Below are 21,497 nucleotides of genomic sequence, written 5' to 3' on the forward strand. Positions count from 1 at the left end.
CTGAGGGCCTTGCTAAGTTGCTGAGGCTGGCTTTGAACTTGTAAACTTGTAATCCTCTTGCCTCAGCCTCCTGAGTCACGGGGATTACAGGCATGCACTACGACATCCTGCTATGAGAGGACTACTTTGTGATAGGACTTTAGTGGTCAAAATAAAATGCACAAACAAATGAAACTAGCCACCAAATGGCTGTACTTTGAGTCCTAAGAAGGAGAGTTGCTGTCTCTGAGAGTGGCTTTGTAACATGCGTTGTCTGCTTTGTTCCCTTCTTTTCAGGACTCTGTGTCCTAGGGAAAAGTAAAGCAAAATTCAGTGGCAGCCAGGCAGCTGCAGTGCATTCAGTGGAGGAACAGGACTTTCTCTGCCTTCCTGTCCTTTGTCTGTTTTTGCATCTGTCACACTCACTGCAAATGGAGGTTCACTTGCCCTGTAACAAAACTGTCAGTGTCTTGAGCCCTTGTTACTCTCACAATCCCACACAGGTCAGTGTGGATAGTTGCTGCTCAGTAAATATTGTTAGTGAAGTTGCTGCTTTGCATTGACTGTCTTCAGACATCCGCAGAACCAACCACATCACTTTCCAAAGTTGAAAGCACCATGTGATTGTTCATAGATTTCAGTCAGCATCCATCCTGCACTGTTGTGATCAATAATTTTTCCTTTTGAAGCAAACATTGACTGCTTTTTTTTCTGCTTTGAGATATTCACATGCCCGCTGTTCACTCATTTAAGTCAGTGTGCCTTTTAGTGGCTTTCAGTATATTCTCAAGTTACGCAATATCACCACAGTCAATTTTAGATTATTTCATTACCCCACAAGAAGCCTCCGATCTGTTGTGCTTATTGCTCGTTGCCCCTATCCCGTAGCTTTGTACGAAGTCAGCTTGGATTGGATTTGTCTGTTCTGGACACTTAAAATGAATGGAGACTTAGAATTTGTGACCTTTAGTTAATCTGGTTTCTTTCTCTCAGCTTTATGTTTTCAGGGTTCATCAGGTCATCACATGTATTAGCCTGATGACATTTCCAAACCCATGTTCCTTAATCCTTGTCAAATCTAGGGGATTCTTGTAGAACTGCAAGGTCGTGAAGTCCAGCATTTTATAGGTGAAATCCAGGTTTTCATCACTCAGAAAAGTTGTTTCTCCTTAATGTTTACTTACTCGAATAAGGAAATGAGGGAGGAGAAGCCCCATTTCTGTTTCTCCTGTGTTGGTGTGACTTGGTCATGCTGGTGGACCCTGCCTGGCTTAGCTTTGCATCTGTAAATGGGAGACTGTTCTGGAGCCTTTGTGATGGTTGTCCAGCTTGGAAACTGTTAAGAATGGTGTCAGTGGGCTGGCTGGGGATGTGGCTTGAGCTGTAGCATGCTCGCCTGGCATCCGTGCGGCCCGGGTTTGATCCTCAGCACCAAATACAAAGATGTTGTGTCTGCCGAAAACTAAAAAAAAAAAAAAACACAATGGTGCCAATACAAGAAATTACGATTATCTCCTGGAAAGCCTGATCTATTGCCATTGTCCTTTTTGAAGGCAAAGAATATTAATTTAGGGGCAGCCTACCTATACTTGCTTTTGAATTGCTAGAGAGGTGAAGCATTTGGAAGTTTAAGAACTCAGAATGCTGTGCTCTGGCGCCCCCTAGTGTAGGGCTCTCCAGTCACCCTCAGTTTTTGTCCTCAAAGTGGTTTCCTGTGGCTCCCTTTAGTCTGGGTAGAAAAGCTATAGGTGTGCAGGTGGTGATAAACCTGTTTCCTTCTCCCCGTCTTTTGGGCTGAGGTTGAGGAATTTATTTCTGAGCCTAATGTCTTTGTTTTTCCATTGGCACAGACACTGGTGTATCCAGCTTTGCCCAACCCCTTCCCAGGGCCCTCTAATAGCTGAGGTAGCCCCTAGTTTACTCCAAAGACAAAACCAAGAGTGACCAAGCCAGGGGGCCTGTGTTTCAGTGAGGTCCCATCCCATCTGTGTCTCCTTCCCATCTGTGTTGTGGGCTTGCCCTCTCTTTCCTGAAATATTTATTTTTTTCATGTCCTCTCTAGAAGGGGCAGAAAATAAATGCATGTGAATAATATAAATTTTGAAAGTCCAGGGTGGGGTGGACACACATGGTCCTTCCGCAAAAGACAAATGTGGATGGCTGATGCCTCACTGCACAGTCAACTGGACTCTGGACACCACAGCACATGGAAGAGGAATGCTTAGTAAGTCTCTCTCTCTCTCTCCCTCTCTTTAATGTATTTTTTAAGATATTGATGGATCTTTATTTTATTAATTTATTTATATGCAGTGCTGAGAATAGAACCCAGCGCCTCCACATGCTAGGCAAGCGCTGTACCACTGAGCCACAGCCCCGGCCCTTCACAAGCTGCATTCTTGTTCTGCTTTTTGACTCTGATGTACTGTCAACTTTGGTGGGGGTCCTCAAGACTGAGGCAGCTTCCCAGCATTTACCTTACAGCCTTGGTGGAGCGGTTGGAAGGTCAGAATTAGGGACAGCAGTGCAGACGTTCTGTAGCACGTGTGGCTTACCAGGGCCTTCAGGTACTGCTTTGTTTTGTCCTTATAGCAACCCTTTGTGTGTCCTAGGTCCTGCACTGGATTTTGGAAACAAAGGAAAGAATGGACTTGTTCCTACTTTTTAGTCTCACTTGCTAAATTAATTGTAATTAATTCATGTGACCAGTGGCATTTCCTTCCTCACTAGAGTATGAATCCTGTGAAGTCAGGCACATCTTTATTTATCCAAAGATTCATAGATCTTTCCCTTTATTTAACAGACTTTAAATTTATTAATCCTCCACAGAAAGGAAAACATTCCCATTCAGATAAGGAGAGGAGTAAATATGTTTTTCAGCTTTAGATTTTTCTCTTTAAAGCTTATTATTTGGAAATAATTTCAACTTTACAAAAGTTGCCAGAAGAAAAATTGTACAAAGAGGGCTCAGATTCTCCTTTACCCAATCCACTTACGACTTAACTCCATTTGTTGAATTATTTTGGATGCTTGAATTCCCCCTCAGAGACACACAGGGTATCCAGACCACAGACTCAGAATCAGACACACTTAATCAGACACAACTTTTTCAGAACTCATTTATTCCTGAATGCCTGAGTGACTTTCCTAAGGAGAGATTTTTCTCCCACGTCACCACAGGCTGCGACTCCCATCATGTAAGCTCACACGGATTCAGGGTGGGCTTCCATGCTGTGGTCCAGATCCTTGTCCCTCATGGTGCCTACCTGTGACTCTGGATCCAGCCGGGGGCAGGTGTTGCATTTGGTTTTTGTTCCTCTTTAGCTTTCTGTGATCTGAAACATGTGTGATCTTTTTGAATTGCACAGTCCCCACCCTTTGCCTTCAGTAACATTCTGCATTTTGCCAAACCTAAAAGAATCTTTATTTTTGAGAGGTGGTGCTAGGGATCAAACCCAGGGCCTCTTGAATGCTGGATAATCAATGTACTGCCGAATCACATTCTCCCAGCCCTAAAAATAATGTTTTTTCCCCCAGTGCTGGGCATCAATCCCTGTGTTTGAATTTCTTTGTAAACTCTTAGGTGTCACAAAACATGCTTCAGCCTTGAGTCAGATATCATTTTAGTTAAATAGTTGCCATTAAGATGGCAAGGCTGTGTAATTTATATCCACTGGATGGAATTTGCTCTTCAATAAATATTTGGCCTCTTTTATAGTTCCTTTGGAAGGGTTGTTAAGGATTGAGCCCAAGAGTACTCTACCTCTGAGCTTCATCTCCATTCTCCACTTTGTTAAATTTTGAGACAGAGTCTTGCTAAGTTGCCTAGGCTGGCCTTGAACTTGCACTCCTCCTGCCTCAGCCTTGGGAATTGCTGGGATGACATTATGCCCCCATTTAGATCTTTTTTTAAAAGACTTGAGGTTACATATGAACTCAGTAAAGTGTGTTGAGAAGTGTAATGTAAATCAATACTTCACGTTCATTTTCAGTTTTCTAAAAGAAAACCTGCCCAAAGAAAATACCTAACAATCCTATAGGACATTCCAGATCTTATCTCTATATGTCTTTTCCACATTCTGAATTAAAATAGATCCTTTGGTATCACTGGTAAGAGAAGATACAATGGATGATTTTTAGTGTAGCATGCTCTTAGTGAATCTTAAGTTTTAACTTCATACTTGTAATATCTTAGCAGTTCATTGGTTACTACTCTTGTACCTTTTGGATTCATTTTCTGGAATTTATAAGGAGCACTCCCCCTTCCAAAAAATGGGTATGTTATTTTTCCTTCTTTCTTTTCCTCTTCTGCCCTCCACCTTCCCTGCCCAACCTGGGGTTGAGCCCAGGGCCTCATGCCTGCTAAACACAGTGCTCCACCCCTCACCAGAGAATGTTAGTTTTCTTTTGCACTTGAGTAATAATCTGACAATAGGGTGGAATTCTTTGAAAAAAAAAATACTGTGGAATTCTAGGAACAAAGTAACTTCTTGAACTTTCCAAATATTTTGTCCCATTGCTTTATAGCTTTGCTGTTCTGCTGTAAAAACCTGTTGAGTTTTAAATTTAGCTCTTTACATTTAGTAGGCTAGTTTCCACACTTTCTAATAGCTTCCCCAATTCCTTTTCACCATTCCATTGCTTGGGATGTGCCTGAGTGAAATTTAAATTTTCCCCCTTGTTGCTGAAGGTAAGAAGATCTGAGATCACCCCTAAATCATTTTGAGACTGTAACTTTTCACTATTACTGTTAACACATAGTGTTGTTGTGGGCTTGTTGCAAGTATGTGGAAACATTTATTTGCTGGGGGCTGACTAAGAGACCTCCCTCAAGGGCCGGTCCTTTCCTGTGCAGGGCAAACTACCAGCAGAGGTGAAAATTGGTTACCATTTTTCTGCATTTATTTTAGTAATGAGTATTATCCGTTTATCTAATATTTAGTTACAGGTTATTTATTTACTTATTTATTTATTACCAGGGATTAAACAAAGGGATGCTTAACCACAGAGCCACATCCTCAACCCTTTTTTATTTTTTTTGAGACAGGGTCTCACTAAGTTGCCTGGGACCTCTCTGCGTTGCTGAGGCTGGTCTCCAACTTTTATGATCCTTCTGCCTTAGCGTCATTGCTGGCATTACAGTTGTGCACCACTGCACGTGGCTAGTTACAGGTTATTTTTGAGGCATACATATATAAATTTTAAATTTTCCTATAAGTTAATAGATTTTAAGCTGTGCAGAGCAGAGCAGAGGACTGTTCCTCCCGCCCCCCACATTTAGTAGTTTTCAAGAAAAGATCATGGAATTGCTGTGGAAATCACTCAACGATGGTTCTTGTCAGTGACTGACTTCTTGCAACTCCAGGAAGCATACACTGGTGGGCACTGGCTGGCGCTCATCTGTGCTTTTGCCATGTGTTTTTCCAAAAATCTGTGAAATCAAGTCTCATAGCTAGATGCTGCATTTATCTGCTGTATGTGTCTGTGCATCATGTTGAAGTGCATTTTTAAAATAAAGAAATTACATACTTAGAGATCATTAATCAGGATCATTAACACTTGTCTGTTTTGTATTTACCTCTCTTCCCTCTTGAAACTCATTTTCAGCTTTTTGCTATGTTAGGGAAAATTGAAATGGAGGTGGTGACATGAGTCAGCAGAAAAGTGAATGGAGGTACAAAGGCAAACCGGAAATACTGGTGAATCAGAAATCTCTCCCATCAGCAGGACTACGCTTGCTGTACACAGTTGACATGTTTCACAAGAAACTTTGTCAATTTTAGAGTAGTGTTCTTTGACAGTTTATGGAAAAGTTTAAGATTTTTCTTTTTAGTAGTTGGTAAATAGTACACATAGAAAAATTTCAGTTTGCAGTCCTCAGTTTAAGTTGTAAAAGGATTTTGGGGATTCTGGCCCAAATATTGCATAGGATTGCTACCATCCACATCTTTTTGGGAGAATATAAATGATTTATATTTTTTATGTGATGGCTGATTCTATCTCTTTTTTTTCCCCCAGTATATTTTTGGAGATTTTAGTCCTGATGAATTCAATCAGTTCTTTGTGACTCCTCGCTCTTCAGTTGAGGTAAGATAAAGCTGTTTTAGTGAATAAATGTAAATCAATACAATTAATGGTTATATTTGCTTCTTGATTTTTAATTTGTTTTTGAATGAAGAATTCCAGTCTACAGAAAAGTACAGACTAATATGAGAAATGCCTGAACCCACCAGCTAGATTTGATGAATATTAACATTTTTCTGTATTTGCCTTATATTTTCAAAACATGAAAAAACTATTACAGATGCAGTTTGGAGCCTGTTGCCTCCATCTCATTCCCCTCCGTGCCCTGGAAGAGCTCTGTGGCAGGTGCCCCGAGCAGTTCCTGACTATGTTGTTCACCTAGGCTTCATGCACATCTATTGTCTCCAGGGAGTGAATTGTAGTGTTCTGTGAGCTTCAAAATGGCGTGTGAATGATATATTGTGTTCATCCTTTGTAGTTGATTTTAAGCTACTATTGTATGCTTCAGCTTATCTGTGCTTATACATTTATTCTTGTTCTTTGATTTTAATTCCTCAGTACCATGGCTCTAGTGCAATAGTTTATTTACATGTCCTCCTGAGGACCATTTTGGTCTTAGGTTCAGCTGTTAAAAACATAGACATAGCTTGTCCTGTCTCCTTGAGTCCCTCTGTATGCATTCTCCGGAATGTGGGGTGGGTGGCCCAGATTTGTACCCCTGGGGGAAATGCGCTTTTGTAGTCTTTCTGGTGATTGGTCACTGGTTTGCTGTCCGAGAGGTTTTCAGTCTGCATTCCCTTCAGCCAGCCTGCAGGTTTTCTTCTTCACTTTTTTTTTTTTTTTTTGGGGGGGGGTGGGTGGGTATTGGGGATTAAACTCAGTCAGGGACACTTGAGCCACACTCCCAACTCTCTTTTGTTCAGGATTACAGGCAGTGCCACCACACCTGGCTTTTCTTCACATTTAAAAAAAAAATCAATGTAAATTCTCAGTATTGGCATATTTTGAATTCTAATCAATGGATTCTCTTAAAAAAAATTTTTTTTTTAGGGGCTCTGACTCTGCCTTGCCTACTGCAGTTGTGCTCTCAGCACCATTTGCCGAGAGCACCTTTATTTTATGTGGATTGAACACCAGTGCCTCACACATGCTAGGCAGGTTCCACTGAGCCACAACCCCAGCCCAGATTCTCATTGTTTTAATTCACATTTCCAAGATTACAGATAATTGATGCTAACTCATTATTGTCACACGTCCCTTGACTCTGTAGATTTTCTCTTCTTGAGTTACTTTGTCTTTATATCTTACCTGTATTTTCAAATCATGTGGCTTATTTTGTTCTTTTGATTTGCAGGATAAATAATCTTTGGTCTTACATGTTACAGGTACCTCTTCCTAGCATGAGGCTTTTAATCATGTGCCATACACTTTTTGGGGTGTTTTGTTGGGAAAGGGGAGTATGTATTTTAACTTTAAAGTCAAATGTGTTGATTTTGTTTTCATGTTTTCTGGATTTATAATTAAAAAAAAAAAAACCACAATCTTTTTTTTTTTTTAAAGAGAGAGTGATAGAGGAGAGAGAGAGAATTTTTAATATTTATTTTTAGTTTTCGGCGTACACAACATCTTTGTTGGTATGTGGTGGTGAGGATCGAACCCGGGCCGCAGGCATGCCAGGCGAGCGCGCTACCGCTTGAGCCACATCCCCAGCCCCAAAACAACACAATCTTGAAGAAAAACTTCTTTCCCTCCCCAGAGGGATGAAGACATTTTTGTCTAGGGTTTTTAAACTTTTTATTTCTACACTTGAGTGTGTAATACAGTCCTGACTTGTGTATTTGTGTGGCAGCAGGACTCTGACTTCCCTTGCCCACCGCAGTTGGGAGCGAGAGCACGAGAGCAGGCCCTCAGGTGTTGATGGCCCTGTCTGTGTGGTTCCGCGTGCCCTGTCTGAAGTCTTCGGGTTGTCTCAGGCTTCTGGTAGAGTGGGAACCCCAACCTAATTCACAGGTGTTTGACTGCCCTGCACCCTTAATTCTTTGTTATGGCATGTTTGTGATCTGCATGCCAGATCCCATGGAGAATCTTACCAAATTTTCAGTTGAATTTTATTAAAATTATGGATTAATTTATAAAATAATTAATAGCTTTATGATGATGAGTTTCCTGAAAATGACATTGTTGTATTTTAATCATCCAGGCATTCATTCATTCCTTTTTTTTAATATTTATTTTTTAGTTGTAGTTGGACACAATACCTTTATTTATTTATTTTTATGTGGTGCTGAGGGTTGAACCCAGGGCCCCTGCACATGCTAGGCAAGGGCTCTACCGCTGAGCCCCAGCCCATTCATCCTTTTTTTAAAAAATATTTTTAACTGTAGATGGACACAATACCTTTAATTAATTAATTTATTTTTATGTGATGCTGAGGATCAAACCCAATGGTAGAGACAAGCACTCTACCACTGAGCCACAACCCTCATCAATTCATTTTTTTTGTATTACGGAATAAAACCAGGTCCCAAGCATACTAGGCAAGTGCTCTCCCAATGAGTGAAATCCCCAGCTCTAGTCCTCTTTTAAAATGTCTGCTGTCTGTGATTAATGATATCTGTTTTAGTTTAAGAATAACATGTCTTTGTCATCTTTTCAGATTTATATTTTAGATATGAAGCTGTTGAAAATGGGATTGAAAGGGAGAGAAGTATATAAGAAGTCAAATCTTTAACTTTTTCCCCCTGAATATTTAGTTTTTAATTATAGGTGGACACAATAAATATCTTTATATTTTTTTTTATGTGGTGCTGAGGATCGAACTTAGTGTCTCACGCATATTAGGCAAGCACTCTACCTCTGAGTCACAACCCCAGCCCAAATCTTTAACTTTTAATGAAGTTTAACTAGCCTCTTAGATCCTTCACTGATAAGTACACACAAGCGTGTTTGCATGTACATTAAATATTCATGCATGGAGTTCTTTCATTGGATAAAATGGGTAGGGAGAACTAACTGGTTTGAGTAGGGTCCTGAAGTCCAGGGCTGGGGTCTGTCAGGGGCACTTCCATTTAACCTTGGCAGGTCTTTCACTCCTCTTCACCTTGGCTGCTTAAATTCTAAGAAATGTTTTTTAGAGTTGTGGAGGTAAGACTAAAAAAGAATATATTGAAAACATTGTATTTAGGTTGTATAGATGTAAGAAAGTTTTATGCTTGTTTTCTTCTGTTTCACTTTAGGAAAAAGAAAATAAAGTTTATGTCAGATTTCATTTTGGAAATTGAATACATTCAATTCAAAGTCATTCCCATCTCTTGTGATCATTGATATCATTATGTTAAGGAAACTGAAGTCTGAGCCAGGAAAAAGTGAAAGTTATTTTACATTGCCTGAGGCAGTAAGATGTATCTGTGTGTTTTAGAATTTTGTAGAACAAGCTCTGAAATTTAGTGTTTTCCAATAAAAAACATTTAATTAGGAAAAATGTAATCAGGTTTCATATTCCCTAAGTGTTAGTGTTGAGTTGTAACTTTATAGACTCTGTTAATGATCCATTTAAAATAATTTGTCTTTGAATCATAGGAAGACCTGGCAGCGCTTGCCAAGAACTCTGCAACTTAACTTCTCTTTGTGATGAAGTATTTTAAAAATGATAAAGCCCAACTTCTGTTCCCCCTGGCTCCCCCATTTAAACAAGCTAGGCTGTCTTGGGCACTTCCTTTATCTCCTCATGCTTCCTTTTTTTTCCTTTCCTTGTGTTTTTAATTTGATAAAATAGAGAATGCCCATTTACTTTACAGAAATGTTTTAAAATTCACTAACGTCTAGTCTGATACCCGACATGTAGCATGTATTGTGACGTAGGCATGGTGCAGAGGTTCAGGTCAGGCCACTCCTTGCATTTGCAGAAGCAATGGCTGTTTCTCATCAAAATCAGGTTTGCTCTAGAAATCTCAGTGTTTCTGCATTTATTTGGACTTTTTCTTCTTCCTCCTCTTCTTCCTCTTCCTCCTCCTCCTCTTCCTCCTCCTCCTCCTCCTCTTCTTCCTCCTCCTCCTCTTTTTTTTTTGAGCATGCATTAAAGTTTTGAGGGAGTGTGACAAATGCTGTTTATTCACCAAAGGGCCAAATTAATTAGACTAATTAACATAATCGGATTCCGTTATTCTCAATATTATAATTATTACATTTCAAGAACCTGCTTTATAAAGACATATAATTACGAAGTAGTGACTGTTTGAGGGGTTTGTGAGGACTGAGTACTGGCCCCTCACTTCCTGCACAACTCTTTGATCTCTATCTTACAGTAAAATAATTGCACTTCATTCATGCACCTTTTCTATCACAGGGCTGCAGCACAAATTAGAATCTGGCCCTAATTGTCATACGTGTTTTTTTAACTGTTAGGAAGTTGATGACGTGCATTTCTTTGCATGAGGCCCAGAACTGAAAAGCCCCAAATTAAGAAATGTAGATTGCTGTAATGTGACAGCATTCCACACTCCCCAAGCCACACTCCTCTCAGTGAGAGCTCTGTTGTCTATGGTTTGCTTGTAGGAAAGCTTGCCCCTGGTTAAGACAGGGTGGCCATTAGTTTAATGGATGTGGGTAATGCTAAATATTATTTTAATTCTTTAAAGATAACTGGTAACTTTCTAGGACTCTGCTCTAGTTTATAAACCAAGGTGATTTAAAAATTTCCCCAGTGGGGAAAATGCCTTCAACTCATTTAATAAGCACATTTCCACCCCTTCATAATCATGTTGTTAGTGCTTGAAATAGGGAGGAAATGCTTGTTTTTCTTATAGCCATATAGACTCTGTGTTGGAGGCAACATACACTTTGGCTACCACTGAACAAGCCCACAGTAGCCTAGTGCAGCTATAGGTGCGTGCGTGCGTGCGTGTGTGTGTGTTGGGGGGGAGGTTGTGATGCACAGTTAAGACTGATCTGGGGGCTGGGGATGTGGCTCAAGCGGTAGCGCGCTCGTCTGGCATGCGTGCGGCCCAGGTTCGATCCTCAGCACCACATACCAACAAAGATGTTGTGTCCGCCGAGAACTAAAAAAAATAAATATTAAAAATTCTCTATCTCTCTCTCTCTCCTCTCTCTCTCCTCTCTCTCTCTCTTTAAAAAAAAAAAAAATGATCTGAATTTGGTCTCCTTATGGGACTTCATGGGAGGAGTCCTGCCTCTCAAGGGTCCTTCCAGTGGGGAGCAAAACATGGCCACCTCAGGAGGAGACTGAAGCATCACCTTTGCCCAGGATGCCTGTCCAGGACTGGAGCAGTATTTTCAGACTTACGTTGATTTGATATTAAATCTGAAATAACTAGATTTTGGCTTTTTGTACTGTTCAGTTTGCATTTGCATTTTATGTCTGCTATGATTTTTAAAATTTTGTATTTTTAAAAAATTGTATTAGTTATTGATGGACCTTTATTTGTTTGTTTGTTTGTTTATATGTGCTACTGAGAATCGAACCAGCACCTCACACATGCTAGGCAAGTGCTCTACCACTGAGCCACAACCCTAGCCCAAATTTTGTATTCTTATAAGTAGCTGTACAAATAAAAAGAGTGAACTTTGAACTACTCTTCCAGTTTTATTTTAATGTGTATTTATTGTATCAAGTTATCTTTTTATCCAGTTAACAGAGACTAAGGAGTATCTTTTGTGTGGTTGAGATTTGTGGAATGAAAGGTGCCATGTGCCCAAAGGAGGGGAAACTATTTTAGATATTGTGGAATTCATCCAGGATCGTAATCCCCACATTACCGAATCAAAGCAAATGCTAAAATACAGAACTTTGTTCTGATACATGAGATCGTGATATCCTTTGGGCATCGATGCACCTGAGCTGGATGGTGGTCTGTGATTGGACCCTCTATACCGATTCCTAGAGGTGCATTTATTGACTTCCCTGGGACGCTCAGCCCTGGCTGTTGCTTTGTACTCCATGGAAACAGACCCCCCTTCCTGAAAGCAGCAGGAAGACATGTCCAGCATATCCTGAGCACTCGGACAGCATTGCCTTGTGTTGCTGTGCCATCCTGTCAGGGAGTGCTTCTGATGTCCGTGGGTAGTCTTCCCAGCTCACTGCCTCTGAGGGCTGAAGATTATTTTTTCAGTCTTTCCTCCCCCATGAAGAACAAAGTATAGGTGTAAAGAGAACTTTCTTCTGATATATGGGATTATGACATCCTTTGGGCTTCTTGATGAGATTTTTGTGCAGTAATTCAAAATAGTATAGATAGATCTCCATCTCCAGGGGACACTATGTGTCATTGGCAGTGGCAGAAGGAGCAGATGTTAGGATGAGAGTTTGCACACTGCTTCTTGTGACTGAAGCAGGGCAGAGTCATGCTTCATGGTATCCTTGACAGCTCTGTGCCCACTGCTTTGGACAGACGCATGCCTCTATTCTGACTGTGGTCCACCTGAAGTGTGGCATGTGGACTGGTCTCTGCTCTACAGGGGCCAGGTGCAGTGTCCATGTCAGCACTTGTCTGTGTGCTGAGTATGGTGCCTCCTGACCAGGGGACTGTACAGCTGCAGGTCCTGAGGTGTTGGCTTCCCTTCTAGTCAACTCTTTTTTTCCCCTTGATTTCCTGTTTGTCATTATTTTTAGGGGCAAGAGCTTAGGGGTAGGTGTGAGGAGTTATCCATTCTGATTGCCAAATTGTCTGGCTAAGAGTTCATCAGCCACTCAGGCAGCAGCTCCACAACAGCAGTGGGTGAGAGCTGCCAGGGAGCTCCCACCCCAGTGGGCCGCAGCCCCATCTGGACTTGCAGGCCATTGTGCTGCATGGATGTGTGAGCAGACTTGGAGAAGGGTTGCACAGAGTCATGGTGTTTTGGTTTCTGTTTGCTTCCAGGTAGCAGATATTTGTTCTTTCTTACCTAATTCCTTCTCCTAAATTTTCTTTTTCCACACATGTCATTTGAAGCATTCCCAGCTCTTGGACCAACATGGACTAGCTAGGAAGAAGTACTGGAGAGGTTCACAGTATGATCCTGCTTTGTACATGGAAGTCTGATTGTGTCATTTGCTTTCTCTCAAACAAGAAACATGCTGTCTAGCCATCGATTCATTTATGCATGGGGCACTGTGTTTAAAAGGGAGCCATGGTCTCAGGCCCGTCTTTCTGGTGGGCTATTGTTCTCTGCTCTCTGACAATAGACCTGGTCCTAACCTCTGCTGCTATGCTGTGGTGGTCATAAAAAAAGTGCAGATGGTCAGGAAGAGTCATCTTCACTAGTGGACAGCAGAGGGTCTGTGGTCTCTGTGGTCAGCCACCAACAGCCCAAGAAAAGCAGTCTGTGTCAGAAGCATATATTGTAGCCAATTTCCATGTCTGTTAGAGTTCATTTAAAAATTTGGCCTCATTTTTGGATGTTTCATAATGACAAATATTTGAAAGCATTTTTATAGTGTTTTTTTTCCTTTAAGGGAATAAAAGCTGGTTTTAGATTTTAGAGACTCACTATGTATGTTATTCTATTAAAAGTAATGTCAAGAGAAGTTGCATGGATAAAGGGTTTTAATGAAATGTTGCCTTAATGTGCAGTAGAAAGTATTGGGTTTTAACTTTCTGTTGAATTAAAATTTGTTTTCTGATTCCTTGTGCAGCTCCCTCCGTACAGCGGAACAGCTCTGTGTGGAACACAGGCTGCAGATGAACTGCCTGATGGTAAGCTGGTTCTCTCCTATTTCCCGACTCGGTTCTGTCCAGGTGTCCTTGGTGGGCTACCTGCAAACATTGCTGTCCTCTGGTTCATGCTTTTTGAATCAACATTTCTTTGTAGTGTTAAGTTGTTGAACCACAGTGTAATTCATCAGTGAGCTGCTCTGACTGGCAAACTGGCTCTAAGGGGTGTGTTGGACCTCAGAGTCCAAGACTCGGGATTCAGCCTAGGGAATGGTTGTTTAGTTTTTTCTTAAGTGTTCTCAGTGCCACACGTGTGCCATTCTTTATAGCCTCACGCTTAGGTTTCAAGAGAGTTTCCTCGTTTTGCTGCTGGGGGAGCAGCAGGCCCAGGGATGGGTGGTCTTGGGGGCTAGTTTTTGGACATTTAAGGGCCATCTGGAACTGTTGTTCTTTGCCCCAGTCTGTGGCTGCCCTCTTGGGAATTCAGGGAAAGGCTTCATTTCTTGGTGTGCCCTTCTTTTGGACTTGGTCACAGGCCCTGGGCTGATGGCCAGGGATGGCACTTATTGAGATGCAACCATTTCCTTTTGTTTCAGCACCAGTGTTGAAATGCTAGAAGGCTCTGCAATCAGCACAGGCTGCCTGCCGTCTCAGGCTGAAACCTGTCTAGATCATTTTCAGTTCGCACTAAAGGCCCTTGCTGGCCTCTGAGAAGCTGAAAGAATATTATTTCTTGGAGAGCCAGGAGTTTCGATTCCCTTTTTAGTTAGTGTGGTGTAAGACTTGTGAAAAAAGATTTACCAAGTTAACCTTTTATTCAACATGGTAACATTGAAAGTGATTGTATCTAAAGTTATCCATTTTATAGGAAACAGTAATGTAGGAGACTATAGGGGAAAGTGCAGATTTAGTATTAGCTGAGGATGATTAATAAAACAGATGAAGTTCTGGGGACCCAAAAGCCTGCTGCAGCCTCTAGGCCACTTTTCCATCTGACTGCACGTGCTCGGGGCGGGGTCCTTCCTCCTGTGCCTCTGCCGAGCACGCAGAGAGCATATGCTGCTGCATGTTCTGTGCTTACAGATGCCCTGTTCTCCCTCCTGTGCTTTCTTCCTGGTCCCACACCCTCTCATCCACTCCCCCTTTAGGCTTTTGTACTTCTTGGCTCTCCTCCTCCATTCTCTGCTCCCTTAATCCTTCTTTTATTCTACTGGAAACACAGCTGGAATATTGCCACCTGCCTGCGTGCTAGGCCCCTGTCTCTGAAGCCTCTTTGCTCTGTGTTTCCATTACTTTGGTTACTCTTCATGGGCCTGCCCCCCTGATGGGTCTTCCTCCCTTTCAGCATGCCCAGCTGTGGGTGGCAGGGACACATTAATTTCTGAATGCCTGTCAGCTGCACAGTGTATATCCAGAAGCCTGAAGCCCTCAGTGTGTTTGTTGGCTGAATGATTTAAGATGCTTTCTGCTGCTGCCTCCCACCACAGCCTGCTGCAGCAGACCACCTGCAGGCACTTCCTCGTAGCATCACTTTTTATAGCTCTGCCTTTTTAGACAGTTTCTAGAGCTCTTCATAGCCTCGCCTCAACCCCCACCCCATTTAGTTGTCCTCTAGGCTCCACGGACCTCTCTGTAGCTCTTATTGAAATGACCTGGTCCTGTGCCTAGCAGCAGTCACAGCTTCACCTCACTCTCTGCATCCTCCTCCTCAGTTGGCTTGTCTGTCTCCTTAGTAAGTGTGAACTTCCTGCATGGGGACCTGGCCTTGCTCACCTCTGGCCTTCCACCCCCTACCTTGCACCTCGGGCCACTGTACTGCATGTACTGTGCACCCTTTGAGAATTGCTGCCCTGGGATGCTGTCATTTCATCTGAGCTGCTTCTGGTTCCTTCAGCAAATCTGCCTGCAGCACCTGAGTGTAGCCTTCCTGTCTTCCCATGTTGAAAACCATGCCCGCAGGCCTCCTCCACTCTCTCCCGACACACTGGGCTCTGCCTGAGCTTTCCACTTGTGTCCACTGTTAGCATCCTTGGGAAGAGGAACAGTCCTGGCTATGATTTTCGCCTTCCAGTGATGCCAGCCAAACAGTACTGGGTGGACGTCTTGGTGGTAGGGGTGGCACATTGTAGCAACTGTGTCCACGCTACTTCCCCCCAGCTCATGTAACGCTCTGAGATTGAGAGTCGAGGTGGGGAAGGCAGTGCTCTGCTGGAAACAGCCTTACCTGAGCAGCATGCTGAGTCCATGAGGTTTTACAGCACGCACCAGCATCTCGGGGTTCCCTGGGTGGGTGTCCTTCACCCAGGCACATTCACTTCCGTCCACATAGCTTTGCAGCCTCACACATCATGAGTAGGTGATGCTGGAAGCAGAATGGACAGTCAGCCCCTAGACAGAATAACCATTCTCTTTTAAATGAAGGAAACAAAAAATGAATACCCAGGGATCAGAGGACACAGGCTGTCCTATTGGTAGCTTTAAGTGTAGACTTGCTGATAGGTGTAATCATGATCAGTGTTCTTCCCCAAGAACTTTCTGTTTTTGTGGGCAGGATTGCACCCCTTGCCCGCCCCAGTTATGATACTAAAACAAATGGAAGACTCAGCTCAGTCGGCCATTAGGCACCTGACTTCTTCCCTCCCATTGACTAGCACATCATTGGCTTCTATTGGTCTGTATTTTTCTTTTTGGTGCTGGGGATTGAAATCAGGGGCACTCAACCACTGAGCCACATCCCAGCCGGTTTTTATTTTTTATTTTGAGACAGGGTCTCATTAAGTTGCTTAGGGCCTCACTAAGTTGCTGAGGCTGGCTTTGAACTTGTGATTCTCCTGCCTCAGCCTCCAAAGCTGCTGGAATTACAGGTGTACACCACTTGCCTAACTGGTCTGTTTTTTATTCCTAAAAAAAGACTTTGGAGCCAAAGTAAAACATAGTCAGTTTTCTCTAGTAGGACACCATTCTTGGTGCAGTGTGATAACTTTTCTTGAAATATGTTCCCTGAAAAAACATTGGCCCCTTATGCTAGACTCAATGACATCTTCACTCTTGCATTAAAAATGAATTATAAGTCATATGTCCTTTTCTTAGCTTCAAACTTAAAACCTTTTAGTCAAATAGAGAGTAACATTGATGCTTGAAGTCTGTTGAAAGACACAATTCTCATATTCAACCTAATTTGAGAGAAATGAGCTATGAAGATATGTACAGCTTGTCATTAATGAATATGTAGATTATGGCTAACAGGGAGGAAGTATAAAAAAGTTCCAAGGAGATATTTAGAAGTCCAGATTTATCTGTTGGAGTGTTTGGAAGTGTCTTTGCCACTCCTGGAGCTGATGGAGTGTGAATTCATTCGGTGGGCACTACATCCACCTCAGGAGGCCATTTCCATGTTTCCATTGAGGTGCCCTGGAGGAGGCCCAGAGACAGTGTCTGCTTCTGGACGGGATTCTTTGTGTACCTCCTGTCTCTGAGTTCTTGAGTCACACTAATTAGAGAAGCTGACATGACAATGTTTTGGTTGCCATGTCCTCCCCAACCCCCCCCCAAAGTAAGTTGTCCAAAGTACATATTCCTATAAGCATAAAGTAAGGTATAAGCAAGTTTCCTTTGAGGTTTGGTTGTTGTTTTGTGGTGCTGGGAATTGAACCCAGGCACGCGCTGTCCACTGATCCGCCTCCCAGCCGAGGTATGTACAAAACCAAAACATTTTGTTTTAATTTAAAAATTTTTTTAAATGTTAAAATTAAAAAAAAATTTAATTATTGGTAGATCTTTATTTGTTTATTTTTGGGAGGGCACTGGGGGTTGAACTCAGGGGCTCTCAACCACTGAGCCACATCCACAGCCCTGTTTTGAATTTTATTTAGAAACAAGGTCTCACTGAGTTGCTTAGCACCTTACTGTTGCTAAGGCTGGCTTTGAACTTGTGATCTTCCCGCCTCAGCCTCCTGAGCCACTAGGATTACAGGCATGTGTCACCACGCCCATCTGGACCTTTATTTTATTCATTTATTTATATGCAATGTTGAGAATGGAACCCAGTGCCTTACATGTGAGGCAAGCACTCCACCACTGAGCCACAACCCCAGCCCAAGACAAAATATTTTTTAAAAAATGTTTATTTTTTTAGTTGTAGTTGGACACAATACCTTTATTTCACTCATTTATTCTTATGTGATGCTGAGATTTGAACCCAGGGTCTTGCACATGCAAGGCGAGTGCTCTACCACTGAGCCACAATCCCAGCCCGACAAAACATTTTTTTTAACCACAAATTTATTTTAACTTTTGTCTTCTAAAATTCTTTTTTAGTTACCCAAAAGATTGAAGAACAGCATAGGTTTTTATTTTTCATATCCCCATTGAATATAATTTTATAGATGTTATTTATTTTCAGCAAATTATTTATTGAACCTAGAAATTATACACAGAGAAACACACACACACATACACACACAAACACACACGTTCATTTATTTATTTATTTATTTTTTGGGGGCCGGTACCAAGGATTGAACTCAGGGGCACTTGACCCCTGAGCCATCCCCACCCTATTTTGTATTTTATTAGAGACAGGGACTCACTGAGTTGCTAAGCGCCTCAACATTGTTGAGGCTGGCTTTGAACTCCCGATCCTCCTATCTCAGCCTCCCAAGATGCTGGGATTACAGGCATGCACCAACACGCCTGGCTAGAAATAAAATATATTATAGATTTGTTAAATTAGGAAAACAATTTGAGGTTTCAGTTTTCAAAAATAAAATGAGTCATTATTGGCACTTTCATAGTTTATAGAGCCATGGTTTTAACTAAGTGGCTATTTACTAATCAGTTTCTCTCCAAACAGGACAAGAATATCAGAGAATTGAGTTTGGTGTTAATGAAGTAATTGAACCCAATGACACTTTGCCGAGAACCCCCAGCTACAGTATTTCAAGCACATTGAATCCTCAGGCCCCTGAATTTATCCTTGGTTGTACAACTTCCAGAAAGACCCCCGATGGCATCGATAAAGAGGTGAACTACAGCACTGTTGACTGCCAGTGCCCAGTCTCTGCCCTCACTTTGCATAGCAGTTCTAATGTGGAGGCAGAAGTTTTGGAAAATGATGGTGTCTCTGGTGGTCTTGGACAAAGAGAGCGTAAAAAAAAGAAAAAACGGCCTCCTGGGTATTACAGTTACTTGAAAGATGGGGGCGAGGAGAGTGTTTCCACAGCAGCCCTGGTCAACGGCCACGCCGCTTCAGCAGGCCCCACCAGCGTGGGTGCTGAGGACACAGGGTTTCTGGGTGATGTGCTCCCACCTGTTACGCCGAGGACTTGTGGCAGCCCTCAGAACTCCATGGACTTCATCAGTGACACTGTGCCTGACGGTCCTTTCCCTGGAGCACTGGATGGAGATGCCAGGACTGCGGGGCAGCCTAAGGGCTGCCATGGGACTGATTTTGAGCAGCCCTGCCTCCCTGCAGGTAGCCTGCTAAGGACAGCTGTGGCTCCGCCCTACTCTGGTACTGATACTACTGAAAACCTTGGAGTTGCAAATGGACAAATACTTGAATCCTCCCGTGAGGGCACAGCTGCCAACGGGGTGGAGCTGCATACTGTGGAAAGCATAGACTTGGACCCAGTGAAGCCCGAGAGCGTGTCACCTCCTGCTGACAGCACGGTCTCTGCGCCCGGCACCATTCCCATTAGCCAGCCTGCCAAGTCCTGGGCCAGCCTCTTCCACGATTCTAAGCCCTCTTCCTCCTCACCTGTGGCCTATGTGGAAACCAAGTGTTCTCCTCCTACCCCATCTCCCCTGGTCTCTGAAAAGCAGGTTGAAGTCAAAGAAGGGCTTGTTCCAGTTTCAGAGGATCCTGTAGCCATAAAGATTGCAGGTACAGTTAAACAGGTGCAGGGTGAGTGAAGATGGGCGCACATCTCGTGGACTGGGGGGAGCAGTGGAAGACAGTGGGGCTTGCTTTCGCACTCTGGTGACAGCCGCAGTAGATGATGTGGATGGGGGGAGTTTGAAAGAGTGCCTGTGTCTTAAACAAACATTGTCTGATAGTAAACCACACAGGAACACCAAGCGGGGAGGGGTGCCGGACCTTCACGTTAAGTGAAAAACAGTTCTTGTCTGTCATAAGTCCTTCCTCTGGTTACAGATCCTTGTTCCATTTCTTGCCTTTTAAGTTGTAGACGGACACAATACCTTTTTTTTAATTTGTTTTTATGTGGTGCAGGGGATCAAACCCAGTGCCTCATGCATACTAGGCAAGCGCTCTACCACTGAGCCACAATCCCAGCCCAGTTTTTTCTTTTTTTAGTGACTACTTTGGTTGAGTAGGTGGATTTTATCCAGAGTTTTAGCATACCTAAGCCAGCTATTGACAAGAAAAGAAAAATTGAGTCCAGCCCAAAATTAACATTTTATTTCTACTCACAGTAAAAATGTAAAGTAGCCAGGCATGGTGTCAAATGCCAGCTACTTGGGATGCTGAGGTTGAGGAGGATCACAAGTTCTAGATCGGTTTTAGCAACTCAGGCCCTGTCTCAAAATAAAATATAAAAAGGGCTGGAGATATAGTGCATCGGTGAAGCACCCTTGGGCTCAATCCCTAGTACCATAAAGTGAACAGTGCAATTCACAGGTTGGGTTTAAGGGGAAGGTAGGAGTCAGAGCTTCCAAGGAGCTGTGTGGTTTTTTTGTGCCTCAGCAGTACAGGCTGCTGCTTTAGGTGTGGGTCTGTCAAGGTTGGCAGCCAGCTTTTCAGGCCGTTGCCCCACTAGCCAAGTTGTAGGCAGACTCGTTTAGACTTGTGTGCTTCTGCTTTAGCACTCTGACAGCATTCAGTGCCAGAGTGTATAGTGAGCCAAGACAGACACGCCAGATTCCACCACAAGAGAGCACTGTCTCGGATGGCAGTAGGATGACAGCAAGTGATTACTGTCTTTCTTGCTTTATTTTTAAAGAGTATTTTATTTCTTCCACTATTATTTTGAATCATCTTGCTTTTCTGGAGGTTCCTTAAAATGAAAAAAAAATCTATAGATTAACCATCATTATTTTGGGTAGTTTATTTAATACATTCAATATATTTCTTTTAGAATCTATTCATTGCAAGGGCCTGCTGTCACAGTCAGGATAAGGCATTGTAAGCCTTTGCATAGATTAATAAGTCAAAAAAGTTTTTTTCAAACCTACAACAAAAATGTACATCAGAATGTTTTTAAAACCGTGCATTGTAAGTTCAGGGTCTTAAAAGCATTGTAATTATACTTTTATTCCTGTAAGTTACTTCACAAAGGAGCACCTTCCCTCTCTGAAAATGTTCTCATTCTCTATTTAAAATAAGAAAGAGAAGTTCCATTCAACAAAGCAGTCTGCTCAGTCATGTGCCTTAAAAGTGCTTCAGTACATATTTGCTCCATTCTGTGTATGTTGGAGTCTGATGGCAAACCAGCTTTGCCAAAGACTGCAGGTAGAGGCCTGCCAGTTTCTCAGGTGGTGGCAGAGAGCTTGCTGGGCACAGTTCAGGTTGTCATTTTTCAGTAGGCATCATGTCTTCTTCCCCAGTAGATTTATTTTCTCCTTTTTTTTTTTTCCACGTAAGCAGCAAAGAGGTGTTCATTGCGAGCTAGCTCAGTCCTCCACGTGCACACAGCAACTGGTGACACTGAGAGGCCAGTAGATTTTTTTTCTAATGTTATTGTTTTGTTTTTGTTTGGGGGTACCAGGGATTGAAACTTGGGATGTGGCACCTGACTTCTGAGCCACATCCCCAGCCCTATTTTGTATTTTTTAGAGACAGGGTCTGACTGCGTTTCTTGGTTCCTCGATTTTGCTGAGGCTGTTTTT

At 42.6% G+C, this 21,497-nt stretch overlaps 1 protein-coding gene across 2 annotated transcripts in view; it reads left to right on the top strand.

Annotated features, from left to right (window-relative positions):
- The window catches only part of Usp10 (ubiquitin specific peptidase 10), a 63,788-nt gene that overhangs the window by 15,834 nt on the left and 26,457 nt on the right, over nucleotides 1-21,497 (top strand). For both annotated transcript variants that reach the window (XM_078032762.1, XM_078032761.1), the window contains exons 2-4: nucleotides 5,995-6,063; nucleotides 13,631-13,691; nucleotides 18,502-19,533. In XM_078032762.1, the coding sequence (XP_077888888.1) occupies nucleotides 5,995-6,063; nucleotides 13,631-13,691; nucleotides 18,502-19,533 (1,162 nt within the window). The remainder of the gene's footprint in view (nucleotides 1-5,994; nucleotides 6,064-13,630; nucleotides 13,692-18,501; nucleotides 19,534-21,497) is intronic.

The sequence above is a fragment of the Ictidomys tridecemlineatus genome, chromosome 15 (assembly GCF_052094955.1).
Source record: "Ictidomys tridecemlineatus isolate mIctTri1 chromosome 15, mIctTri1.hap1, whole genome shotgun sequence".
NCBI lineage: Eukaryota > Metazoa > Chordata > Mammalia > Rodentia > Sciuridae > Ictidomys > Ictidomys tridecemlineatus.